The sequence below is a fragment of the Gallus gallus genome, chromosome 14 (genome assembly GCF_016699485.2).
Source record: "Gallus gallus isolate bGalGal1 chromosome 14, bGalGal1.mat.broiler.GRCg7b, whole genome shotgun sequence".
In the NCBI taxonomy this organism is placed as follows: domain Eukaryota; kingdom Metazoa; phylum Chordata; class Aves; order Galliformes; family Phasianidae; genus Gallus; species Gallus gallus.
Genome location: NC_052545.1, coordinates 2,193,170 through 2,220,473, shown reverse-complemented (window position 1 = coordinate 2,220,473; position 27,304 = coordinate 2,193,170). Strand labels below are relative to the sequence as shown.

General features: G+C 50.8%; 1 protein-coding gene across 2 annotated transcripts in view; it reads left to right on the top strand.

Moving 5' to 3' along the window:
* The window catches only part of ADAP1 (ArfGAP with dual PH domains 1), a 39,993-nt gene extending 12,749 nt beyond the window's left edge, over positions 1 to 27,244 (top strand). For both annotated transcript variants that reach the window (XM_046900982.1, XM_414759.8), the window contains exons 4-11: positions 189 to 271; positions 18,937 to 19,049; positions 20,120 to 20,266; positions 23,834 to 23,917; positions 24,265 to 24,327; positions 24,722 to 24,793; positions 24,979 to 25,207; positions 25,532 to 27,244. In XM_046900982.1, the coding sequence (XP_046756938.1) occupies positions 189 to 271; positions 18,937 to 19,049; positions 20,120 to 20,266; positions 23,834 to 23,917; positions 24,265 to 24,327; positions 24,722 to 24,793; positions 24,979 to 25,207; positions 25,532 to 25,560 (820 nt within the window). In that variant the 3' untranslated portion in view covers positions 25,561 to 27,244. The remainder of the gene's footprint in view (positions 1 to 188; positions 272 to 18,936; positions 19,050 to 20,119; positions 20,267 to 23,833; positions 23,918 to 24,264; positions 24,328 to 24,721; positions 24,794 to 24,978; positions 25,208 to 25,531) is intronic.
* The last annotated feature ends 60 nt before the right edge of the window (positions 27,245 to 27,304 follow it).

Below are 27,304 nucleotides of genomic sequence, written 5' to 3'. Positions count from 1 at the left end.
TGCGGGGAAACAATTGATTTGTTGTCTAACAGAACGTGGAAGAAGCTCTTGAATCTGGAGTGTGCTGTTTAACGTTTGGAAGGCTTTTATATCCCTGTTGTATTTTGATTGCAGAATTAATGGTTATGGATTCTTCCTTAGTTTATCTTGGACCATGCCTACTTCTCTGTGTATTGTTTTTTTTCCAGGCTGCTGCGGGAACAGTGGATCAGAGCCAAATACGAAAGGAAAGAATTCATTCACAGTGAGAAGCAGGAGCCTTATTCTGCAGGTAGCCAAAGAAACTTCGGGCGGATCAGTGTTTTGGTGTCCATTACCATTCCTTTTTCTTGTTTGCGTTTGTATTTACTTCATATTGATTATTGCCCACACGTCACTAAGAAAGTGTGATCTTTAGGGAAGGACTAATGCTGGTGTTCCCTGTATTTGATTGAGAAATATTGGAAATGTCAACGCCTGATGGGAGAAAGTCAATTATTAGGAGTCTTCCTGTTGACTTAATTGGCTTTTCACCCACGCTCAGGTTTGTTCCTGATAGCAGAAGGTGTGTGAGTAAAAATGGAGATAAGAGCGTTCGTCTCATCAAGGTTATTTTGCTCTGAAAAGATGAGGTGGGATTAATGGCACAGTGTGGGTAATGGTCAGTAAGCCCTAACACAAGGGGATGAGGCACTTTTAATTAAAAAGGGCAGAATTTCAGGAGGTTTGGGGGTTTATATGGGCTTGTTGTGCAGCTGCCCGGTGCCAGCGTAAGGACTGGCATTAAGGTGCCTGAAACTAACTGGACGCTGTTTTGCTATATGCAAATGGCCTTTAATTTATTCTGCATATTAAGTAGTTGACACCAGCTGCATGCATGGATGACTCTGGGATAATTTTATTAGCAAGGGCCGTGTTCCTGATGAAAGGTTAAAATACTATTTTCATGCTGTTTCTCAGGACTGATAATAAGCAGGTAACTCCAGCAGTTGGCTGCTATTAAAACTGCAATTAAAATCTGATCTCATACAGGCTCTGTTTATGCATAGAGTCTTTCTGCTCTGCTGTTTCATATATATGAAACCTGCACGCTGTGTGTGTGTGTTATCTGTATTCAGGTACAGTATACTGCACATTTTTATTCTAGATTTTCAAAGCAATCTACTGAAGTTGGACGTGTAGTATTGACAGTAAGTAATTGATTTCTTAGACAGCTTTGGAATACATCTGCTGACACGTGTATGGTGTTCACCCAGGAGTAACGATGCTATTTTATACCGTGCAACTTTTAGCTGTGAAAGCCTGGATTCAGCTATAGCTTCTTCAGGCAGATGCCCCATTTTAAGCACACAGAGTGAGGTATGTCTTCCAGTGCTGTCTGGGCAGAAGGGCAGCGGTTCTGAGCTTTCTGAGAAATACTACAGGAGAGCTCAAACAGAAGCAATAGAGTTTTCTCACCTCTTTGAAGTTCAGCCGCTGTTAAATGCTGGCTGTAGAAGAGAACATAGCAAATCATTTTAAATGAAGAGTGCTCAGAGGAGGAGAGGGAGAAGGGAAGGCAGGTTGGTGGGTGTTTGTAGGTTGAGTACCGATGTTTTTAGTTATGTATTTTCTCTGAGAATTGTATCATCATTAAATCCAGCATAGGAGCTGTGTAAGAGACCTGTGCAACACTGACCAGGATGTTTTTTGTTCATTCTTCTGGATGGGAAATTCCAAGGGCAGCGTTTGGCTGCTCCCTGGGATGACCAGGTTTGTGTCACAACATAGCAGTGGGGAGATGGGGACCAGACTTCCAGTGCCAACTTTTCCCTTCTACTCCACCATAACAGTTCCGTAGTGTGTGTGCATACCTGTGCCAAACTGTGCTGCTGCTTTTGGATAGCACGGCATAGCTCAGCTGGGGCACTGCTTTCAGCTCTGTGGCTGTTAGGTTGGGATCAGCTGTTTCTCAGGGCCATGGCTTGTGTTGTATGTGGTGTGGGGCCACCACTTTGTGTGAAGCAGTGCCACCAAAGAGCTGGTCTGAACTGTGCCATCCCTGAGTGCTCCAAGACAGACTGTAGCCTGGCACTTAGAGAAGCAGCTCAGCCATATCACGTGTGATGGCTCTGCCCATTCCACTGCTGGCAGGGGCTGTTTCAGTTTGGCAGCCACAGCAGCAGTTTGGAGGATGCGCTCTGTGTGGGGTGATCCTCATGTGCCTGCTGGGAGTTGCAGAGCATCTGGGCCATTGCTTTCCATTTGTGACCTCCTGAACTGCACAGGGATGCACTGGAATGGGACCGGTAAGGTCACTCTCCTGCCCACCCCCCATCCTGAGTTTGAGTCTCACTTAAATGTATTTCTTTTTATTTCCAGTGCTGCCTTAGACCATTTTTTCTCACCATTCTGAATTCCCTGAAGGAGTGTTAGATTACCAATTTCTAAGCATGAAACATTTTGTTGTTAATAGAGACGTCAGTATCCATTTTCTGGTGTTTGCTGGAAGATTTAATTCCATTTTCCCATCCCAAGGGCAATTTTGCTTTCTGACACTTGCTCAACAATTGCATAAAGATAAGAAGATGCTGTCTTTGAGCAGTTCTGAGTAACGTCCTTTTCCAGGCAGCCTGACGAAGCCGTGGTCAGAACTTCAGTGTCTTGCTTGCAGAAGATCCTTTGGGGAGAGACTGCCCTGTAGATGCCAAGCAGAAGCTATTGCAGCCAAACTGACAGACGTGGGAGAAATGAGTCCCAGATGAGAGTGTCAGATGTGCGGGTCAGCACTGAGAGATCCCGTAGGGCAGCCTGCCAGGAGGATGCAGCAAACTTGCTAGCTGTTGGTGAGGGATATAAGTGAGAGACAGAGGAGTGTGGGATGCGGAGGCGGTGCTTGTCTCTTACACAGCTGCCCCCAGGTGCTTGCATAGCCCCTGAACCAACGGGAAACTGCCCTGTGTGATGGGAGGTGATGCAAGGCAGCAGAACTGGAGCTGGGAAGCAGAAAGACACCTTGCTCATACAGAAATCCCTGCGGTGGGCAGTGCTGTGTTCAAGCAAGCTCTGAAGCCTTACCCCAGAGAAGAGCCGTGGCTGCAAACCTGTGGTCCCCGCTTCAGATGTCGGCTCTCAGGGATGTGCTGCTATACCTGCAGTCACAGCCGCCCTCCCTCAGTCCAAGATTTCAGTGCACATTCCTAGTTACAGTTCCTTGCTCCCGTAGGAAGCCTATGGGCACAAGCATGTGCACTGCTTGCAGCTGCAGCCTCCAGCTCCTCTGCCATGGCTTAGTTTTTCAATCTCTGATGATTTCATTCCTCCCAATGAGGTGTTGTTAATGAGTGTGCTAGCACCATTGATTTGAGTGCGAGGAGTGGTGTGAGTTCGGGTAGTGCAGGAACGTTACTAAAACAGTGATTAAATGCTTCGGTGGTCCACTATCGATTCTTAGGTGTGCCCTTCTATATGTTAGAGTTCTTAATTCTGCTCTCGTGTTGGAGCTAAATAATTAGATTGTCCTAGCCAGGCGTTATGAGGCAAAGCATTATTTACACACCAGTAATCACGATTAACACGCTGTTTTTTTCCTCATGCTGCTGATGCATTTGTTGTACAGCACAGAGTAAAACTGCTTTGGAGACCCTCACATCAGTGTGTTTGAGGTTGATTTTATCCCTTCTGATAAATGAACCGTCTCAATTCCCATCAGTCTGCAGCTCATTGTCCCCTCTCCAGGAGTTTAATGAGGCGCGGGCACTGACTTCTCCTGGAAACAGAGGTTGCTATTAGTTGCTCTCAAGTTTGGATTTGGTACTCCAGGTAGTTAAAAGGCTTGTGTGATTGTTTTTGAAAGGTTTGGATGTCTTCCCCTGCTGCTGATTGGCAGCAGTTGTAGCAACACCTTCGGAATGTCTTGCTGAAAGTTGCTGCATTTGAGTGCTTTTGATTGCTCTTTACCAGATGGGTTTATTTTAACCAAGGGAGTGTATGGAGGAAGCAAAACAGAACAGTGGCTTTAGGTTTGGAGCATCACGATATTGTGATCACCTCGTTTGGGGGAGAAAGATCCTGACTCACTGGTCTTCTTAAAGAGTCCAAGCACAGGAGAGCAGTGGCTCACCAGTGAGCTGCAGATTTACAAGCCGTGTGTACTGCTAAGAGATTATTTATGCCACGTATTGTTATTTAATAAGGTCATTGAGATAGTTCAGCAGTGATTTACGGGCTCAGATGGGAGTGTAGTTGCTTTCCAGCACAGTGTGAACAGATGGCGAGCACGAGGTGAACTTTGTGCAAGCGACAGCTTCACCAAGTGCAGCTTTCTGCAACTTTGCTGCAAATCCTGCTCCCGTGTATTTCCTGTAAATAGGCCAGTGAGTCCTATTGCTGTTAGTTTTGCAGATAGTGGAAGAGCAGTCAATAACAGGAGCAGATTCACGGATAAAACGTGCTGCTACCAAACCTGTATGCCTCCATGATTGCATCCTGCTAGGACTCGTGAATGGCAGTTCTCCCTTTCAGCACATGCTGTTGCATATCTTTCATGTTGAGACATTTGTTTCCCATTCAGGATGGAATGCATCGTTTGCAATGAGGAAGGATGGAAATGCTAGCAAGCATCATTGCTTTTGTTCTTTAGTCATGGGAGGCTGGAGCTCCTCAGCTGGTACAAATTGTCATAGGTCCCATAAAAACAGTGGAGGAATTCAGACTGACACCAGCTGAAGATGGAAGGCAGAGATGACCTTGGTTGGTTGGTAGGTATATATGAGGGTGGTGGCCTACTGCCCTGCAGGGTGTGAGACAATATAGTGTTACTGCAGCCTCACGCAGCTTTGGCCTCTGCTGCTTTATATTCCATGTATTTATGGCATGGAGTAGATCTCGTTGTCGTTATTCAGGGCTGAGAAGGGTGAGCTCTGGTTTTACCAGAGGGCTGCAGAGAGAGCTGTTTGTCTGAGGGTGTCTGTTCACCTCACTGTTCTCTGGACACCCCGGGGACTGCTTTGCTTATGTCTTATTTTCTATTTGTCTGCAAATATGATAGCAAAGTAAATTATGAGACAGAAAAGAACACCCTAAAATAGTAGAATCTGTTAACGTGTGCTTTCTATTCCATGTGGCTCTTGCATAACTTGGGAAGCAATCTGAATTAATTTTCCCCCAGCATTTGCACAGTTGGAAGGTGCTGTGACTGCAAAGAGAAAACGTGAATATGTTCCTTCTCACTATGAGAAAGACACCCTTATTAGCTCAGCCTGACCTGCGGTGATGTAATGCAGTTTATTTTGGGCCTGATCAGACCAAGCAGCGAGCGGTGTTGCAGTTTAAAGCCAATAATTTTAACTGACAAACCTCATCCTCTGCTGTCACTTCCTCGTTTCAGCTACAAGCCAGCAGTGCCATGGTGACACTGTGCTCCAGCGTTCCTCTCAGCCTCAGGAGTGATCAGAGCGAGGAAATAAAGCATCATTGGGGATGCCATTTGTTAAGTCACCGATGCACACAGTCCTGAAGGAGAAGGTAGTGCAGGGGCTGAAGTGCTGCGTGAGCCATCCCCATCCTCTTGGCTTGGTGTGCATGGTGGGACCTGACAGTGCAGGCGGAGGTGGGCTGAGCAGGACTGTGTCCTCTGAGCTGTGGTTCTTTGTGAGATAAAGAGCAGAGAGAGGGGAGGAGAAGGAAGGCAGCAGGGTTGTAGCTGTTCCCAACTGCAACAGCAAAGGAAAGGTGGTCGGGGGTTTCCTCGTGGAACGCTTTTTGTCTCTGTTTTGTTATCAGAGGTTCTTGCAGGAAATGGCCGACTTCAGTGAATTCACAACCTCAAAATGCAGCCGGTAAATTAGCGGGCTTCTCATTTGCTCACCTTTCATTTGTGGGCTGGGTGGAAGATGCCCAAAAGGTCTCAAATCCATGTGGATGATGCAAAGTTATAAGCAGTCCTTAAAGCCCATCCCGTATTGCGTGTCTGTAAAGAAAACAGAACCATGCAAAGGAAGAGCTTTTCCCCTTTCTTCTGTCTTTATGCTGGCATGTTTCCCGTAATGCCAGTGACCCGAGAGCCTCGATTTACATTATATAGAGAGAAATTTAGGAAAAGCCTGATTATAATGGGCTCTTCTGCCATTTTTGGCAGTTGAATTTCTGAAGATACAACTTAGCTCCATCTGCAGTCTCCATCCTGCGTGTGTCAGGAGTTTCTGTGAAGGCAAATCTTTATTTAACCTCAATGCGCGCGGGACGGATTGGCCAGCAGAGCTGTCAGAAAGCTTCAGCGAGCCTCAATCTTAGCCCATGGAGAGGAATTTTCAATACAAAGAAACCAGTTAATTAATTTCTACTGCCTAGCATCCAGGTGGAGCTGCTGCTTTGCTCTGGCTGGTTTTTAATGTCACCATTATCTGATGTTACTCGCAGAATGGATGAAACTCTCTTCTGATGCTTGAAAGGCTTGAGAATTAGAGCTCAGCTTTGAGCTCAGCTCCAGCACGTTCCACTGGTGTCCCTCTTTGATGGATCCTGTGTTCCTGGTGCAGGCTGAGGCACGGCTGCAGTGCGGCACGAAGGTGGGCTGTGCTCAGTGGTCTGCAGAGCATCCGTCCCAGCCCAGTGCTTTTGGTGCAGCCCTTCTAGCTTCCCTCTGCCATCCCTATGAGCAGGTCCTTCACGGGTGTGGAGGCTGAGATAAAAAGAGGTCTGCTGCTGAAAAGCAGCACAAATGAGGGCAGCACGGTGGTTTGTGGAGCTTGATGCAGATTCCTGTGTGCCTGAGATTTGGACACGGGAGAAGAGATGCTTTGTGTAGGAAGACAGAAGACTGGTGGTGCAGTGTGTGCTGGTGCACACATCATGATTGCATCACTACTGCTTTCTGTTCAATCATGGTTTCCAGTAAATCCCCAGCAGCTGCTTCCGCTATTGGGCTCTTACTGGATTTTGGTGAAATCTTATTACAAATCTCTGCACTCTGTCTTGCCTTTGGCTGCTCAGTCTCTAACTCTGTTAGGAGAAGAGTAGAAAGTGCCCGTGGAGCAGTGGGGAGAAGCTGTAGGACAAGCTAAGCGACAAAGCCCCTGCAAAGGCGGTGCAATTGTTTTGCAAATGATGTCACTGTTTGCATTTCAAGGGCAAGCATTACACGTGGATTTCTACCTGGTGCAGAGGTGCAAAAAGTGCTCTTGCTCAGGCAAGATTATAATCGAAGAATGTTCAGCAGAAATGGGTATGTGGGTGTCTGTACTGAAACTGCAAAACCTGAATGTCTGCCAACACAATGCAGCTACTTTAGAGCTTTGCTTTCTTTTTTTTTTTCCCCCAAGCTGAATATCAAGGTTACCAGAGTCTGGTGTGCCCTTGTCAGGAGTGGGTTAAAGCAGAAGCATCCCTCCAGCAAGCAGCCTTGTGAAGCCTCCTTCTCATGCAGCCAGAGGCACAGAGAGCTTCTGTTCTCTAGCACTGACATCAGCTGCGGGTGGCTGGAAGGTGACATGCTGGGAGCCAGGCTCCACGGGCACTGGCCTTGGGAGCACCCTCCTGAGCCCTGGAGATTGCTGCTGGACATGGCACCGGGCACACAGTGCCTGTTCAAAGCCCACATGCTCTTCCTTGGCCATGCCTGGACTGCTGGGCAGGCTGGCCGTGCACAAAATGTTGATGGAAAGAGGAGTGCCGGTGAGCAGGTTTGGTCAGCATCCTTCCTGCTGGCCCGGCTACCACCAGAGCTGGTGGTGGCACTCTGTGATTTCTGTGTTTGTTTTTCTTGGAGCCCAGATGCAGTGTTTTGTGGTTTGGGAGAAAAGCATGCTCCTTTTGAGCATCTTTCCACAGCAGGGCTGAAAGTGTTGGCATCTCTGCTGCTTGGTGCTTTGGGGATGGGGGGCACCCGGGGATGGGGATGGTGTGGGGGAGGTGGAAGACACTGCATCTCGTGCTGTGTCCTGACCACGGCAGCATCTGCATCGCCATTTGCCAATACTCAGTCTCCTTCATATGTCTTCCTGGTTTAATCCTGCATTTAACATTACACAGCACCCCACCAGCACCTGCTCCAGGAAACCTTTCCCCATCCTCTCCTTGGTTTGAGGAAAATGCAGTCATTGCTTCAGATCAAATGGCGGCTGCTTCTCCTTCCTCTGTGTGCGGTACCACTGCTCCTTTTGGGCAGCAGGAGGGCAGTGTGGCACAGGGCAGGTCAACTCACCTGCCACCTCCTCCGTGCACAGAGCACACACTGCACCCCTGGGCTCACAGGGGAGGCATCCATCAGAAAAACATCCCCAGGGTGAAGCAGCACTGTGTGTGGTTTCCAGCCAGATGTCAGCATTGGGCCCAGCCGGGGCAGCATGCGGAGCTGGGGCTGTTGGAGAGCTGTTGGAGAGCCGCCTGCACAGCCCTGGCTCCCAGAGCAGCTGCTTTGCAATACAAATGGCTTAAACATCAAACACGGACCGTGCTGCAGCGCAGACGAGGCGCATCAAAGAGCTGTTTAGCAAGCCAGACTGGGGCGAAGGATGCGATCACAGCACGGCTGTCTTCTTTTTGTTCCTGGTGACAGGGATGTGCCTGTGCTGCGTGTCCCGGTGCCAGGCAGGCTGTGTTTTGGCAGGGCAGTGCAATGTCATGTGCCCAGGGACTGACTCAGCCTTTTGCTGCTTTCCATCGGTGCTGCTAAGTGCTGATTCTCATGCAGGGCAGCCCCTCCTAAAATGTGATGCCACCTAACGAAGGCTCCATTAAAATCAAAGGAAGGTGCTATGCCATTTCCCTACGTTGCTAAAATGAAAGCATGTGGCACACAAAACAGCAGAAAAAGCTGCAAATGCAAAAACTTTTGTTTTAGAAATGCCTTTGGTGCATTTTGACTTGTTTCTGCTGTTCTGTCTGGGCTGTGGTTAGAGGCTGGGGAGCGCTCTGTGCTCTCCAGGAACCCTGAGTGCTGCAGTGACCCAGTGCTGGGGTGGGGGAAATCAGTGTTCCTCTTACAGATAGCTGATGTGCGAGGAAGAACAAGGAGTGCAGAGCAACGTGCTGATGGCTTCAGCTTCCCTAAAGCACGTGGGCAGCCAGAACAGCAGGTGAGAATGAGTAGGTCTGAGTGGGAGAGCTGGAGTTGGCCAAGTGGAGCACTGGCACTGCTGGCTGCGGGGCGTGCAGCTCTGCCAGCTGAGGCTGTAGCTCACAGCTATCTGGGGCTCCAGCTGTAATGTTAACAGCTGGTTCTGTCAGGCTGCCTTCAATACAGCTCCCATCCAAGCTTCTATAATTAGCAGCAGCAGCTTTCTTGCAAGGATTGAAGCAGCAGCACTGGGAGGCAGAATGGTACGGGTGGCAAACCTTACTCCAAGTGCACAAGGCTGGCTGATAAAATCTTAAATAGTTGTGGTTTAGTCTTTTTTTCTTTTTCTTTTTTTTCCTCTCTGAGCGCTTTGTACAAATCGCTTGGTTAGGGTTTGTTCTTTTCCCCCTCAAAAAAACAATGAGTAAGAGGTGCTCTTTCATTTTGCATCATCCCCGACAGAAAGATTTACATCTGTCAACTCAACTCGAAGACGTTTCGGTTGCGGTCTGGTTGGCATCGGCTGTATCTGCGGGGTTAGTTGGGTTTCTCATGGGATTGCTGCTCGCTGGGGGCTGAAGGCATTGCTGTGTTTTAGGATGGGGAGTTCCTGGGAGCCCCTGAGCTGCTGTGCCTCTGGGCTCTCAGGCCGCCCGGTGAGTGTGGGCTGTGGGATCATGGGGTGTATGAAACACTGCTGTAACTGACCTCAGTCCTTGGTAGCTTTCCCTGGCTGGGACAGTATTGAAATACTGCATTTAGGTGGTGCTGAGACTGCCTGCTCCTGTGATCTTGGGTTTCTACAGGCAATAAATTAATGTATTTTAACTGGAGTAGAGCTAAAGAGAAAAATCAGACTGGTTCTCCATACTTTTGGAGAAGGAATAGGGGAGGCGGCCCTTTCTGTTTCTGAAGGTTTCTGAAGGCAGTTCTCGGTGTCCTGATCTCTGCAGTGCTTTCATAGCGCGGTGCCCTGGGGCCAGAAGGTTGCTGCAGCATCTTGGGTAACAGAGGGGTGGGGATGGGGAGGAAGTAAGCTATAACTCAGTGCACGGACAGCTCTGGTCTTGTGGCAGCTCATCCGAGCTTAATTGAATTGCTATTAAAGATCCGTTCTGTGTTGGAGACCTGTGCAGGGCCAGGCACTTTCTGTCTCTCACCAGATAAGGAACTTTTTTCTGGAGTGATGTCATGTCTTTTTCTGGAGTTTGCCTGGGACGTTGTTGCTGAGCCTTAAATCAAACTCAGCTGAGAAGTGTGAGCTCTTCTTACTGCCGTTCTGCTCAGCACCAGCCCGTCTCCATCGCGGGTTTCGTAATTCTCTGCTCCTAAAATAAAGCGCTGTGAATTCTGTAATGCTGTGGAGGGATGGGGAAGGTTTGGCGTCTGATGTGGAGAAGCGCTGCACGGAGGAGCAGGTCAGCATGCTGTGAGTGAGCATGAGCTTATCAGACCTTCAGCAGAGAGCTGCTTAGCAGCTGGCTGTGCTGCGGTAATGGTGATGTAAAGGAGGAGCAGCCGAGAGTTGAGAGGTGTGCGTTGTGTTTTCTCCCTGTAGAGCTTGTCTGAGTTTTCCCCTTGAAACCTTGGATGCAGCAGAGGATTGTCCACATCCTGCCCTCTCTTGAATGCAGAATGGGACTGGAAGGTGCCTCCCTGGCTCTCCCAGTGGGACTGTTTCTAAAGATTGCTGTGATCAGGGTGGGTGCACAGCAGCTGTGTGGGTGATCCTGGTTTGATTCCATAGCCAGCTCTGAGAGAGCAGCCCTTGAGGGATGTGGTGGTGTGGCACATTGCTAACAGCAGCATATCCCCCAAATGATCTGAAAGGCGAGAGAGGTGCACAGCAGGGTGTGAATTTCAACCTTATGCACATTGCAGAGGCTGGAAGGAGGAATTTTAGCATAGTGATGCCAGTGGGAATCTTGCTCAATGATTTATTCAGACCAGGATTGAGCCCAGATTTATGTAATAACAGGAGTTCGTAAAGTGGGACCACCCTGCTATGGGGCTGAGGGGCAATAGGTTCAGTAAAGCCGATGTCCAGATGTGTGCAAACATCCCCCTGCAGCCTGCAGACTGTGTCTGTGCTGCTGATGCACCTCCCTCCATCCCACAGCCCTGGGAGCATCCAAACCAGGGCTTTCTGGGGCAGCTGGAAGAGCAATGAGCCCTACATTAAAAATCCTCTGTTCCCTGCATAAAGCAATAGCCCTGACTGTAAATGTGTCAAACGCTCAATAATAGATGATCAGGGGCCGTTAGCACTGCAGCAGATGTGCTCACAGCCATTTGGATTTCTCTTCAAAGCAAACAAAGAGGAACACGATGTGTGTGCGAGGATGGGCTTCCCTGATTTATGGTCGTGTGGCAGCACTGCCTACGTGGGGGGAATGCTTCAGAGCAGGATGCCCTGGAGAGAGGATCCTAAACCGCTTTGAAGTCAGTGCTGAACTTCTCTGCTGGCTTCAGCAAAGCTCTGGTCAGCAGTTAAGTTCCTCTCATCCTTGCTTGGGTTGATCGATGGGAGCGGCTGCCCATGCTGAGGTTTTATTTGCTGGTATGGGAGATAGAAAATCCATCCAGAACTGTTCAGGGCTTGGAATGTATTTTGGTTTTTCCCGTGGCCTGAGGGAAGCCCGGGCCTTCAGGTGCTGCCTGGGGCTCTGCAGCCGTTTGGAGCTGAAGCCTCAGCAGTGTGTAGCTCAGCACAGCCCATCCGTGGTGCACACTGAGGGAGGGAATGCTGCCCATCTCCATCGGCACTGTGTGGGGCTTTGGGCATTGAGAGTTCAGTGCTTTCTGCAGTGTGGTGGGCAGTCCTCGTGCCTCGGCTTCCTTCTTGCCAGTGCATCCTTCTGTGCAGCTTTTGTGCACTTCATTGCTCAGTGGCTGCAGGAAGGGCTTGCTGGGGTGCTCATGTCCTGCCCCGAATTCTGGTTTGGGCTTTTGCTCCAGAAGTTCAGCTGGCAGCAAAGTAATGCTGCTGTTGTAGGATGCTGCCATGACTCGGCGCTGCGTGCCTGTCCTTAAATATCTTCTCTCCCAGCTTCCCTCTGAATCAGACCTCAGATGCATTCAGCGCTGGTAAAAGGGATGAGCATCGCACTGCCAACCTCTCAGCTTTCATCTGCCTTTTTATAATAGCAGACTGGATTCGCGAGCTGAGAACATGAAGGTTATTTACCTGTAACTGGCATCCTCTGAGCAGCCGGCAGCTCCCAGGTGGCCGTGCAGGAATGCCACTCAAGGAGGAAGCATTTGATTTCCAAGTAAAATTAGATTCCGTGTTCAGTTCTCAGTAACACGAGCACAAGGCTTCCAGTAAGGACTTGCTCTCTAGCAGAGGGTTTTAACCTCTCGATGCAGATACAATCTAATTGCACTGCAGCAGCTAACTATTGCCTTATCTTCAGTATGTAAATGCTTGCTCCGTAATTAAGTTAGCAGGGAAGCTGTACTGTATCAATGATCACTTATGAAGTAAACCGATCAAAGGGAGGATGCGGCCGTATTCTCTACAGTGCAAACCAAACCTGCTCTGCCTGCAGTGGTCAGGCACAGACTTGGGGATTGTACACCTTGTTATGTTCCCCCACTGTTGGTTCCTCCATAGTGTTTTCAGGGAGGGGAGCACTGGCTGGGAGAGCAGCTTTACCAGGGATCGCTGTATCCGGTGGAAGATTTTCTCTGGTCAGTATCCTTTGCACCTCCATCCCCACCTGCAGTCATCCCAGGGTTGGCGCCCCGCTGTCCCCACGTGTCTCGGTTTGGTCTCTCTCACCCAGGCAAAGTGTGATGCGATCCCATCCAAGGTGCCTTCAGGGAGCATTAAAGGCTGCACGAACGTCTTTGTCACCTGAGAGCTACTCCGTAGGGAACGATAGCATGTGATTAAAGAAACCAGTTAAAGACAGTTTAGGAAGCTGGATTAGGTGTATAATCTCTTATTATGGTTCCTTTTAGCTGACAGCTCAGTGAAAGAAGGGGGTCTGGGTTACACTGGGAAACATCGGAATTGACAGGAGTGTTTTCTGACTGTTAGGCTTAGTGGTGTCATGAATTATTTTAATCAGATTTAAATGGTGGCAAACATCACAAGCTTAATGGATTTCGGCTTTATTATCGGGGCTTTGCTTAGAAGCAATTTGGATTTTCAGCTGTGTGCCAGCAATGCAAGTGTGTTCACAGTGACATTAAAAGGGACTGGAAACCCCGGGACTGACCTTGCGTGTGAATACCACACACCCACGTATGGGGACAGCCTTTGTCGTTTCCCATCACTCTCAGGTGCACTACTAAGCTCAGCCCCGTGGGTTTTTTCTGCAGAGGCAATGTGTTTGGCCCTGCTTCACACACTGATCCCCAGCGTGTGGGCTGTCCAAGGGATGATGTACAACGTTCTCTATCCCTTATTTGAGGGGGAGTGGGATTCTCTCCCTGACTGTCCCATTGTAAGGCTTTGTCTTGGCCTTGCTGTGCTGCACAGAGCTGGATGGGCTTTGTGAGGTTTGATCAGAGGCAAAGCAGTTACCGAGGGCAGTGCTACCTGTATTTCTGCACTGCTTTGGGGGTGGATCCCCACCTGTTTCTCTGCACATCTTTTTTACGTTGTGGGAGAAGTCACCTTGCAAAGAGCTCAGCATGGAAGAGGGTTTTGTAAGGACGCGTTTGTTGGGAGGATTGGCAATGGGAGACAACGTTGTGTGTTGGGCACTCTGTCTGAAGCTGCCAGGGGTAGGAATCACCCACTGAGGTCGTCTCAGCTGGTTGGTGCTGCCCGTCCTCAGGAGCCAGAAGGGGAAAAAAGGGAACGTTGGCATTTCTGAGGTTCCCCCCGCAGCAGCACGTGGCATCGCTTCTTTGTGTGCCACCCAAAACTACCGATCTATGGTTTCGGGTGCTCCACGCTGAGTTGGACGTTAATAGTGATGTTTTCCCCTGGAAGGCCGAGGAGAGGTCTGTAAGTGTTATCTCAATCATCTCCTAAATCCCGGCTTTGTGTGTGATGTAGCCATTCAAGCGCTAATTGCCTTTGATTAAGTCAATCACTTGCAGAGTGAGTGGGTTAATTGGGTATTGTGGAAGCAATCAATCTAATCAGCTGCTTGCATCCATAGCTGAGGCTCTACAATGCAGCAGGACAATAATTGTTTTATGAGCTCCTGGATGGCAGCAGAGGCAGACTGGATGGCAGCAAGAAACCTTTCTCTGCAAAATGGCCTTTTAGGAAAGGTAATTTGTATGCTAAGTGCTCATTAGGAGAGCACTGATTGATTAAGAACTGGGAAATTCTCCGCTCTAAAATGTGTGTGCACAGTCGGGGTCAGCGCGTGGCGGATCCCGGGCTGTGTGTAATGGGGTGGGGATGTCTTCTCTTGGGTGGGTTGAAGGGGTGTCTGAAGGTGGGATTGCTGCCAGTGCTGCAAAATGGAGAAGTCCCACTTGGCAGGACGTGAGATGTGCCGGGCAGTCATCCCGACATGGGGCACACCAAGAGCTTACCTCCCCGGTGCCCTTCCTGGGGCAAGGAAGCGGTCTGCATTGCAGGGTCACTCAACAGGTGAGTGCTTGCTGAGGCTTTTGCTTCCAGAGCACAAAGAAATGCTGTCGCTTAAAGTGACCAAACCGAACAATTTACGCTGTTGCAGCCAAACAAGAGGTTTACGGTTCTTTCTGCCATGTTATTTGAAATCTGTTCCATTGGCAAAGCATGGAACACGTCACCTTCTCTGTCCAGCTCTCTGATTATGGACAGAACGCTTTATTCCTGAAGAAATATCCTTCAGATTCATTGTGCTAAAAGGAGGCTGTGACATCAGTGTCAGGGATTCTCCACTCAGCTGCTCCAAATGATTACGCCGTTCCTTAACCTCGCAGAACGAGCTGGCACATCATCTCCACTGAGTTCCTGTCTCCCCTTCTGGTTTAATTAACATCTTACGATGTTAATACAGCAGATGGCTCTGCTCCTGACGTGCAGAAGTGGTGATGTGCACCCTGTAATTTTAGCAGCAAAGTGATGTGATGTAGTTATGTTTGAATCTTCTTTGTCTACAGAGCTCTGAATTGGGGTCAGAGCGCTTTGTCTGACTGCGGGGAGGAAAGAGGACCTATTTCTGTAGGTGGAGGTGCCCAGCTTGAACTCGAGGAAAATGCAGTAGCTCTTGGATTACATGTATGAGTAAATGTTTTCCTCTCTCTCAGCCTTCTCTGCTCTGTCTGGCAGTGAGACCAGGAGAGAAAGACAGCACAGTAATACATTTGTTCCTTGGTGTAGTGCTGCCTTTATTATTACGCCTGGTTTTGGGTAGATGAATGTTACTCCTCAAAGCCTCTCACCAGGCCCAGTTATACCACTGACCAGCATAGAAACGAGCGGTTCTGGTGCCTCCATTCCCAGCTGAAATAGCAGATTAAGCACCGAAGAAACCAGAGAGCAGGTAGGGTTTAATTCCAAGTTTAGAATGCTGTGTGTGGGATGAGAGAAAGCAAAATCCAAGCGTGTGTTCTTTTCTCCAGCGGGTGGATCTGACTGCCCTCTGTCAGAGTGGTTTCTTCTTCTCTGAGAACGAAGGTTGAAACTGAAAGAGTAATTTTGGGTACTTCCTATAATCCGCATGCACGGAGGGACCAAAAACCCCATCAGTAACAACGTGCCATAACAGCGTTCTGACGTGGGGAAGTGGTGGTATTCCTCTTCTTGAAAATAGGGAACTTGAACAAATTGCTGGAGGAAGTCGGGTGGGAAGATGCTATCTATGCCAGATTGTCTTGGTAGCAAATCCTCTCGCTTGCTTCCTCTGTGGCACTGTGATAAAGCTGGGTTAGGCTGAGGCACCTGAAGGGTCCGACTGTGTTCAGGAGCTGCAGACATACACTCAGCACAGCTGGCACAAAGCCCTCTTGTTTCTGGGCAACCAGCGTGGTGACCTCGTTTTCCTGCCCCCAAGGAGCTTAAGCTGTGGTGATGAAAGGAGTGTAGAAGTGGTGGTTCCTCATTTTACCTTGGAAATGACACAGTGGGTCAAAAATGCCCATTCTGGAGGTGTGATTTCTTATGTGCGTGCCGTTTGTTGGCCAACTTTGTCACGACTGCTTGATGGCTTTTTTACAAGCCGGGTTTGTGCCAGAACTGCCCCGTGCTGAGCAGCCCAAGCACAGGGATGTTATTTCTAAAGCGTGCTGGTCTTCACCAAGCGTCCCTTTGGCAGTCATGGCTGTGTGCTGCTGGCTGAGCACAGTGCCAGCGGGCGGCTGCAGCCTTCGTTCTGCACCTGCAGGTGATGGAGCGCTGTGTGCCCCGAAGCTGTGCTGGTGGCTGTTTTGCTTCACCATCATGAGAGCAGCCCTCTGAACTGCAAGCTGTTGCTGAGGCAGGGCAGCCCACGGAGGTGAGGAGGGGCTCCAATACGTGCAGTGGGAGCTCTGCATCTCCAGCATCCTGCAGTTCTGCTCCTCAACACCTTCTCCAGCTGCTTTGCGCTGCCTTTTAGATCCGGATGTTGAGGACACGTCTTGCTGACATACTGATTGCCTGGGGAAGCTGGATGAGTTCACGTTCGGTTCACGTTCAGTTCATTGTGTTTTGCATTTATTAGCATTGACAGGGGAGCAGGCAGCAAGTTTGGGCAGAGCAGAGTTGCAGCTCCCGAGGACACAGCCCTGGAGGAAGGGAGAAAGAAAGAAAAGAAGCAAGCAAAGGATTTAAGGAAATCTGTGCCAAAGTACAGCAGAATTAGCAGCTGGCTTTGTCAGAGCAGCCAGGAGCTCTTTTGCAGAGGCGATGGTTCTGGAAAGTGCCAGCATTCTTTTTTTGTTTTTAATTTCTCCAAAGGAGAACAGAGTGGAATTCAGCTGCTGTGTTTTGGCTCAAAGGGCTGGAAAAAAAGGAGATCGTAATGATGAAAGTGTCCGTACATAAGAGGACATGGAAGCCTTGGTTTCCAGCCTGGCTTTGACGCTGGCTCGTAGTATTGCCCTGGGCAATTCTCCAACCCTCTCCATGCTTTCACCTTCTCATATAAAACCACTGGGGTGCCAGTGTGACAGGGGTTCACTTGCACTGGACTCCATACATTTGCAGCTTTTGGAGATCCTCCTTGGGGAAACAAAGTGAGTTTTATTCCTTAACCCTTCGTGTTAAGAGAAAACACAATAAATGTGTTGCAGGGAAGAAAAACAGCGCATCCTTACACCCTGTGCCATTTGGATACTTGTAGCAAAGCACTTTGGATGAATGAATGAAGGAACCCACAGCCAGGGCTTGTGCAGGGAGCTGCTGTCAGGCTGTGCAGCCGAGAGCTGAGCTCAGCTGAGCTGACTCAGGTGGCTGTATTTCAACTAAGAGGTCCCTACCTTCAGGGTCCCAGCAGCATCTCTCCCTCGTGTTAAGCAAATCTTGCATTTTATAACCATATCAGCTGGGCAGAATCTGCTGCCTGTCTGCCTGCTGTCAGCCCCACGTTGTACAGCCCTTATCCCCGTTCAGCTCTGTTGTCTTCAGCTGCTGATGAGCACTCAGTGGTTCTGCTGACACAACCTGTCAGGTGGTGGTGTTCCCCACTGGGGGAATTAATTTGTGCCTCAGTGCTGATGAGGGGTGAGCCAGCACTGCTGCCCTGGGCTGGTTTTGCTGCTTCCCCTTGCTCAGACTGAGGGTGATTCTGCTCACTCAGTGTGTTTCTTTCTCACGCTATGAGTGCCTTCCCAGAGGTTGGTTGTATTTTGTTGTTGGGAAATGTCCACAGCAAGCTTGCAGCTGGTGTTGAGGTAGGACGGAATGGATTGGCTGCGTTCACCGGTTCTACTTGTGGCTCTGGGGAGGGACCCTCCCAAACCTGGAGGATGGTTGGGTGGGCAGGGTGAGAGCTCTGCCCTGGTAATTCCCCCGACATCTCTGGTTTTGGTGCTCGGGTTGCTGGGCTGCTGTCTGTGCAGTGCTGCCAGTGGGTGTCCGTTCCCCGAGCACCCAGAGTGTGTGCTCTGCACTGCAGGGCTCCGAGGGGGAGGGCTGGGCAGGCAGCGGTGTGGCTTCATGCTTTGAAGGAAAGCCCTGCTGCAACGCGTGACCCATATTAAATAAAGAACCAAAAGGGAAGGACTGCTGACAGCTTTCAATATTTGCACTGCTTACATCTGCACCAAGCGATGAGCCCATTGGCAGCGCTGTGTGCCAGCAGCCTGCTGGGCAGCCCGTGGTGGTGCAGTTGGCATCCTGCATTCGCAGCAGCGCGGGGTTTGCCATAGCACTTATTGATGCCAGATGTTGACGGCTTCGCCTCACATTCAACAAAGGTCTCTGAGGATCTGGGGAAAGCATTTGGCATAGGATTTCATATGTCCAGGCAAAAGGCAGTGGTATTTTGACTGTCAGCAGAGGCACAATGGCCAGGCAGGCGCTCTCTCTTCACTAGGCATTGTCAGCTGTTGTCTGTGCCACTCTTACCTTTGTCTGCCTTGATTGCTGAGTGCCCTTTTGTGTGTGTGTATGTATGTGTGTGTGTGTGTGGTTTATGTGCATTTCTTATGGCATGCAAACGTAGTTTGTACTGCAGAGTGAGCGCTGAGGGCCGGCTGGGGCATTTCTGTGCATCTTTTAATCTGTTCTTAAAAATGAATCCCGCATTGCTGCATGTCATACGGCCTGCTGTCTGAAGGGCTGGTTGGATGAGGGTTTTCTGCACGTCCTCACATCCACGTGTTAAAAACAAGGCAGAAAATACCTGTAAGTCATTATAAACGTACAGCGTGAAAATCCTACCTCCTGAGAGCCTGAGCCAAGGATCTGAGAGGATTGAAACCACGGGAAAGGGGGACACCTTCTCCATAGGAGCTGTGTGTAATTCCTACTCGGACAAATGGGAGGCGGCTCTCGTGGTGCTCACCTGCCCTTTGCTCAGTGCAGCTCTGTGCCGCAGGGTACCGGGAAGGGTTTCTGTGGAAGCGAGGCCGGGACAACGGGCAGTTCCTGAGCCGAAAGTTTGTGCTGTCGGAGAGGGAAGGCGCACTGAAATACTTCAACAGAAACGACGTGAGTTCCTGGGGCTGCTGTGGGGGTGGGAGGTGGCGCTGTGGGAGCGTTGGTGCGCGAGGAGTTGGTGGGCCGTGGTTTTATGGGTCGGTTCTGGAGGTTCCATAGGCGCTGTGTCCGATGGGTGGAGCACGGCCCAGCTGGCTGCCCTGCTGTGCAGGACGGGCTCTGAGTCCCCAATCACAGCGGTGGGGCGATGCTGAGCGGCCGTCCCACCCCGCCCGCCGTGTTGCCCCTGGCTCTCCTTATACCACCGGTGATGGGTTTTTCTCAGCTCTGGCCCTGTGTGATCCAACTGACGTGGATTCTGTACCCGTGGGTACCTTCTGGGGGAGGGAACGCTGCCTGTGACACCACCTCACGGCTCTCAGGATTTCCTCTTTCAGTGCCACGCAGTGAAGCATTCATCCTTTTCCCCAGAGCAGATTTCGTGTACTGGAAGGGAGATACAGAGCTGTTACTGTGAGAACTGCCCTTGTGATTAATGGGTAGACATTCTGCTATTCTGCACCACATAAGGGGGGAGTCGAGGTGTTTCTATGACCTTTTGGTCTTCCCTGGTACCTCCAATGATCACCTGCAGAGAGGACGATGCCTCCATCACAGCCATAGGAGCTTCCAGCTCCAGTGGAGCCCTGAGAGCAGTTCAGGCAGAGCCCCCACCACAGCTGCAGCAGTGGTCGTGCTGGATTCAGTTGCTATTGGCTCCAGTACCTTGAGGCTACCTGCTCTGCTACCACACTACCTGTGAGTCACAGAGTTGCTCATAGCACAGCATCCTTGCTGTCTCTGAGACCTGACCTATCTATCTTGCTTCTGGGCTGAAATCCTTATCTCCTTGAGCTTTGCTGAGCTTTGCAGAGCAGCGGAGCGTTTTGCCATGTTAGCAGAAAGCACTCATTGGTGCCCAAGCAAAGCCCCAGCTATGTTATCACCAGGCAGGTCTGTGGGCTGAGCATCGCATTTCAGGTAATGCCCTCAATCGTGAGGTTTTTTTTCTGACACAGTAAACTGCTTTCTGGTTTAAAAGCCAATTCTCGGGTGTTTGCTCACTCAGCTGTGTTTTCCAGGCAAAAGAACCCAAAGCAATTATGAAGATTGAACATTTAAATGCAACTTTCCAGCCTGCAAAAATCGGGAACCCACACGGACTGCAGATCACGTACCTGAAGGACAACAGCACGAGGAACATCTTTGTCTATCACGAAGATGGCAAGGTGAGAGCACGGGGGTAACGGGGCCTTCTGTGTGCTCCTGGGGGGCGGTGCTGCACACAGCCAGCCTGGGTCACACCTGTCTGTAACCCAGCTGTGACGTGTGGGGGGTGTGGGACTTTGTAACGTGGAAATCAGAGCAGTGCTCAGGAGCGTGGTGCAGTTGTTTGCCCAGGGAGGATGTGGGACACAACGGCCTTTGCAGTGAGAGGAGAGTCCCAGTGCGTGTCCAAGGGGTCAGCCCAAGTGGAACCACTGTGCTTGCAGGGCTGTGCTGCAGTGCTGCAGAATGCGTCGGGGCTCTATGGCCACGAGTTAAACAGAAGCCAAAGGAAGGAGCTCTTTCCTGTAGAAGCTGCATCTCACTGCTGTGCTTCTGTCTGTGGTTTGTGACAGTCTGCTTGGCAAAGGCAGCATTTTACCGTGTTTTTTGGGTTGAAAAAACTGATTTTTCTGCCAGATGCCCACGTGGAAGGAGTGGTTTGTGACATGCAGGCGGTTGCTGTGAGCGGGGCTGATCTCATGGGCTGAGTGTGGTTGCTCAGTCTGCCTACTCAGTGCTTGGGCAGGCAGCTCTGATGCCATCTGATAACTCCTCAGCTGAATTTCTCTCAATTTGCTTGAAATTGCTCTGCCCCTTTGGCTGAACGAGGATGCAGGCTCATCACCGGTGATAACCTTCACTGCAGTAAGGCAGCTAAGGAAATCAAAGCCAAAAGGACAGCCTGGATTGCCATGCTGCTGGCCCAGAGCACTGCAGGATGGAGCAGCTGTATGCAGCTGAAGGCTTCTTAGCATGTTCTCATCACCTGATGGACCGAGACCGTTGGGGTGAGCCGTCCCAGGCTGAAGATACACCCCATCCTGATTCCTGGTGCAGTGAAGTGCCAGTCTCCATCACAGCCATAGGAGGCAGTGATGCATATTGAGGGTGGTAGTTTGAAATTACATATGGAAGGAACCCAAGATGTAGATTTCGAGTAACCAGGTCATACTACCAGAAGCATTCCTCTGTGCTTCCTTTTGCATGGTGGGCACAAATGCTCTCAAGCGATTACTTCATTGTGACCTAAGGGGCTTCTGGCTTATCAGCTGTGCTGAGCTCCTTTGAAATGAAGAGCAGTGTGCTTGGTGTGAGCGGGAGGAGTTGAGGAGCTTTCTCTTTCAGTGTTGGAGGCTGAGAGCACTCGCACAGCTGGTTGGAGCAATGCAGCTGCATGCATTGCATCTGTGCCCATTTAACAAGAAAACAGTCCCACGTTTCTACCTGGCATCATTCTCCAGCGCTGACAAGGTCTGGTCAAGCTCTGCCTGTTCTGCTGGGAGCAAAGTTAGCTTGTTAAAGGGCACTCAGCCTTTGGATGCCTGAGCTGCAGGTGGGGAGCAGAGGAGAGAGGGATGCTGGAGTTCCATTTCTCAGGCACTGCACAGTGGGACCTGCTCTGCTGGCTGAAGGCAGCGTGCTGGCTGGGCTGCAGGCGCACACGGAGAGCTGAAGCTGAGCTCCTGCCCAGGGCTGAAGCTCCCTCTGCAGGACTTCTCCTGAAGCCATCACAGGAGCAGCTCAGACCGCTGCCGTGCGCTGCTGCCATCCCCAGGGTTACCGTCATCCTTAGCATCCCCGGAGGTGGGCTGCGTCTCCAGGAAAGGCCTCTCTTCACGGTGCAAACCAATATCTTCGAATCTTTTCTGGACAAATGAGCTGAGCACTCTTTGACATTCCTGAGCTGTTGCAGGGGCTTTCAGAACAGGCAAAGGCGGCACGGGGGTCAGTTTCAGCAGCAGGAGGAGCCGAGCTCAGGACTGATGAGCTGAAGAGCAGTGAGAAGATGCACTTTCACGCAAGGTTGTTTGCCTGGTGCTGCCATGGCTGTGTGAGTGGCTCAGGTCTGGAGCAGAGGCTGTGCATCCCGGCTTTGCAGACACAGGTGCGTGCTTATATAAAGAGATGCGATGTAGCAGCAGATCCTTCTGGCTCTGAGAAACAGCTGATGGTCTGAAATCAATGAGAGATTCATCCTCTGCTTTCTGCATGGCGGGACCTACTGGTCGGGGAGGTGACCCCCATGCAGCACATCATGACGTCAGGGTTGCCTTCCAGTTGGTGATTCTGTGACTCATCACCACTTTAACATCACAGCTTCTTTTTCATTGCCTCTAGCCTGTAATGGTCACCAGTAACTTCAGGAGCAGTTCCTCTCGCTGATCCTCTTTGTGCTGCTATCTGGGGTCTGCTTAGCTGCTTAAGATAGAAAAGCAAGTGATAAGTAAAAGCTCAGACAAGTAGGTCAGAGTTTTCCGGAGCATTGTCTGTGTGTGTCCTGCTACGTTTTCTCCCCTCAGCATGAAGTAGGTTGACCAGGCAGAGCAGAACACGAGCTGTTAAGGACGGCTATTGATACCATAGACCATTTTTGAGCGCCTCAAGTTGGACTTCTTATAACTGAGACCTCCAAAGTAACACGTAAAAGGACCTGATTTTTGTGTGTGTTTTTTTTTGTTTTGTTCAGCTCAGTTTGTTTTTGAAAATGTATATGTAAATCTTCCTGTGGGCTGAGGTGTGCTCTGACACGGCGCTTCCTGCGCTGCAGCAGCCTCCCCTTGGAGGGTTGAAGTGCGATGGGGTCTGTGCCGGGCTGCAGTCTGGCTCAGTAACACCTCACACCCACCGTAACAGCCGTCTCCTGCAGCTCAGAGTGCACACGTGTGCAGCTGTCACACTCCCCTGCAAATGCATCTCATTTTCCAGTCAGACCTCCAGAAAGGCACCAGTGCAGCACAGGCTCTGATCTCACCAGAAGCAAATCAACAGATGAGTTCAAAACCCACCAAGTTAACCAAGCTGTTTTGGAGAGGAAAAGAAAAGGGAAAGAGATTTTTCCAAGGGAGGAAAGAAGTGCCACAGCATCTGTGCATTGAGCTGGGATTGTGGATGGGCTGCAGTGCAGGGATGAAGAGATGTCTGGCCACTCTTGCAGCAGAATCTGGAAGGAAGTCGCCGTGGGCTCAGAATGTGGACAATGTCCTTTGTGTTCCCTGCGTTCAGAGGGGTGATGGTGGGGATGGGGAGCAGGCGGCGGAGCTGTCGACCTGGATTTGCATCTGTGTGCAGAGGGGATGCAGTGAGGGGGAAAGAAACCCACGTTTACAGGACTGGGCTCACCTCTGGGCTTGCCATCTCCACGCTGGGTCTCACCAACTCTTTGCCAAGCACACTACCCGTGGTGCTGTGCATTCTGCTGCTCCTCTTCCTGCAGCTCCCAGCACTTCAGGCTCTGCTAATCCTGAGTGATGGCTCCAGGATCATCTGAAGTCTGGTTTCAAAGCCACCAGCTGGATTTCCTCTGCTGACCTTCCCCCTCCCACACCCGACTTAAACACGAGCAGATGGGAGCGGGGATGAGCAGTGCTACCAGATCTTCTTCATGGTTTGGTTTTTTTGTTCTTTGAGGGTTAGTACTGAACTGCACTCATGTCATTGGGACAAAGGGATGGGAGAGCTGCAGTGCAGCAGGATGGCGTTGCTTTGTGTGCAGGCTGCGGCGCTCACTGCTTTTTGTTTCTCATTAGGAAATAGTGGATTGGTTCAATGCCATTCGCGCTGCACGTTTTCATTACTTACAAGTGGCATTTCCTGGAGCCAGCGATGCTGATGTAAGTTTTCCAGATTGGTTTTTTTCCTTCTTTTTAGCATCTTGTTATCAAAGCTCTGGGGAACGTTCCGTCCTTCAGTGTGTGCTGTGCAATTACTGTGCCAAAATTACTGCCACGCGAGGGCCTTCAGACCTCCTTCAGGTTAAGAGTTAAATGGGCCAAATGCTAAAAACCAAAGGGAACACCTCATCAGCCCACTGTGGGACGTGTGGTCGGCTCACCTGCATGGAATTGCCAACCACTTGGTTGGGATCTGGTGGCAGAGGGGTCGGTGGGCTCAGGCAGGTGTCCCCCAGCCGCCTCCAGTGATGCTGTGCTCTCATTTCTCTCCTGCTTGGTTGCTCCAGCTGGTGCCAAAGCTCTCTAGAAACTACCTGAAGGAGGGGTACATGGAGAAAACGGGGCCCAAGGTAGGCTATAAATGTTTCTGCAACAACACCAAAACCAAGGCTTGCTCTGTTTGGGATGGTGAAGGGTCTGCTGGTGGGACAAACTTGTCCTCTCTGCGGCGATGAAGCCTTACCCCATAAGCACATTAATACACATTTTCCGCCTGCGGTTTGGGTTTGGAACCAAAAGATAAAAAATCCAGAAACATCTCACAGATGAACCCAGCCCATTTCCCTGCTCTCTGGCCATTACTACAGGCCCACCTGGCTCCAGCTGCCTTTCCCAGCCACCCCTTGCCCTGCAGGGTCCTCCAAGCCAACCAAAACCCCCCTTGCCCTGATACTGCCAGGTTGCATTTGATGAGCAGAGCACTTCATACTTTGGTATGTAATTGAGCACTTTCTGACTCTGCAGCAAACAGAAGGATTCAAGAAGCGATGGTTCACCATGGATGACCGAAGGCTCATGTATTTCAAGGATCCCCTGGTAAGACAGAGGGGCCTGGGCTGTGCACAGGGCACGGTCTGCAGTAAAGCCCAGGCTGCTGCTCGGCAGAATGCACTGGGATTCTGTGCTGCAGGGTCTGGGCTGCTGCTGGTGGAGGCTCCTTGGGGCTGTGGTGCTTTTGGTCTCAGCTGCTGCACTCTGTGCTCCTGGCTGCTGTCTTCTAGGATGCCTTTGCAAGAGGGGAAGTGTTCATTGGGAGCAAGGAAAACAGCTACAAAGTCCTGGAAGGGCTCCCGCCATCCACACAGGGAAACCACTGGCAGCACGGAATCACCATCGTCACCCCGGACAGGAAATTCCTCTTTGCCTGCGAGACAGAGGACGACCAGCTGGAGTGGATTACCACCTTCCAGAAGGTTATCAGCAGGCCGATGCTGCCTCAGGAATACGCAGGTGTGTGCTCATGAGGTCTGGAGAACAGCCTTGGCCTGTTGACTCCCCACTGGCTGGAGTAGGGATGGATGGACAGGGGTGAGGGATGGGGTGACTGCGGCTTCTCCATTGTGCGTGGTGTGAGTGGGGCAGCCCTCCTCTGCAAGGCTTGTGCTTGGTGGAGGGGCAGCAGTGTTGTAGGACCACAGAGTGGTTGGGGTGGAAGGGACCTCAGAGCCTGTTCAGTCACCCAGCACTGAGGACGATCAGACCCCCAAGGCCAGGCTGTCCTTGCTGGGGTTGTGCCCACGGCTTTAACTTTGCTTTTCTGTTCTTTTGTTTCAGTGGAAGCCCATTTCAAGCATAAACCTTAGATGGGACTGGCTGGGCAGACCTGAGGAATGAGCTTCTGTTTACAACACAACATGGTTTTATTTGAAATGTTAAAAAAAAAATAATTATTAATAATAATAACAGTAATAATAATAATAATACTTCCCTTTCCCCTCATCGTTCACTTGATCATGTCGGAGGCCAAGAAAGGCAGCAGCGAAACATGAGAGAAGACGCTGATCCAACCCAGAACTCATTTCTGCTCCCCCTGCACCTCGTGCCCACACATCTCCTGCAGGTAGGGCACCGTGCTGCTGGAAGGGTCCCCTGCCGTGCGGTGAAGAGTCTCGGGGACACATCTCTTGGGGACGGGACACTCTTTGGACAATGTGGTCTGTGGTGCAAAACCCACACGGGTTCCTTGTGGAAAGTGATGGCTGTTCCAGGGGATGTGAGGCTGCGGCCCATCCCAGCGCCCTGCCCGTGATGCTGCAGCAGCTGGCTGCTGGGGCTGGTGCTAAGCTGCTTTTCCTCCTCCATGGCTCATTACAGCTCACAGGGGATACGGACTGGGCCCGAAGCCTCCTGCGCTCCGGTGACAGCTTCCCCAGGCTCAGCCCATGGCCCTGCTGCTCCCAGGACACTGCCTGGCCCCAGCTCCCTGCCAGCTGTTTGTTGGGAGAGCGAGCCCCTGCGATGCTGACAGCTAAAAACATGAGAGAAATCACTGTCTTTAAATGTAGGAATCTGCAGCTGAACTGGTGGGGGAGTTTGGAGATGACCGAACGTGTCCTTGCCTGTGTCCTCTGCACTCCCTAAAACTCAAAGGAGAAGCAGCGCTGAGAGCAGCTTAAAACAGCTCCTGGTAGGAGGCTCATTGCTGTGTTACTCCCCATGGACAGTGGTTCCTGGGCAGTGCCCCGGCCATTCCCAGCCCTCCACCCATGGGTGCCCACACCGTGCCTGCTTCTGCCTTCCCAAAGGGGAGCAGGGAGTGACGCTCATCCTGGCTGAGGCCTCTGTCCTCGGGGCCACTGCTCTCATGGTGTCATGCAGGTGGATGGAGCTGTCTGTGAGGGCTGTGCTGGGGATGCTGGTGCCTGCGGGGCAGTGTGAACAGGATGCAGCTGTTGGGCACGTGTGGTCTCCTGCTGTGTACGTGTTGCTAGATGACCAACCCTCCCGGTGTCATAGAGGTAAATTATAAATAGACAACGTCAGTGTGGGTGAGCATCACACCTCCCAGGTGGTGGCAGTGCTGTCTCTATAGGCTGATTCCGAACAGGGTGTAGAAATTCAGATATCTGTGTCGTTGGCCTCGTTAGCTGCTTACCAAAGTGCACAGCCCGGCAGTGCCCGCTGATGGGTACCATGGGTGGCTGTGGGGCCGGGGCTGAGCAGCAGGCTGGGCTGTGCCCACCTGTGTCCCTGCTGCCCTTGGCAGTCCTCTGCAATCCGGTTGGTGCACTTTGTTTTCCAATAATTCTCTTAATTTTTTTTTTTTGATGTTTTATTTTTTTTTTTTCCTGCGAAGAATACAAAAGCTGCTTCAAGTGACATTTCAGCGCTGTGTTGAGCACTGTAACTGCTGGGGTGGGGGCCGGGGCTCAGTCCCTCCTGTCGGTGTTTGTAACCGAACCCCTCTCGTGGGCTGTCTGTCTGTAATGTCACTGGTAAGAACTGTGGTACTACATGTCATTCGCACCAATAAACGCTGATGTCGGACGGGTGCTGGTGGTGTCTGGCTCTGCGGGTGCAGGGAAGCAGAAAGGAGGGGGTAGGAAT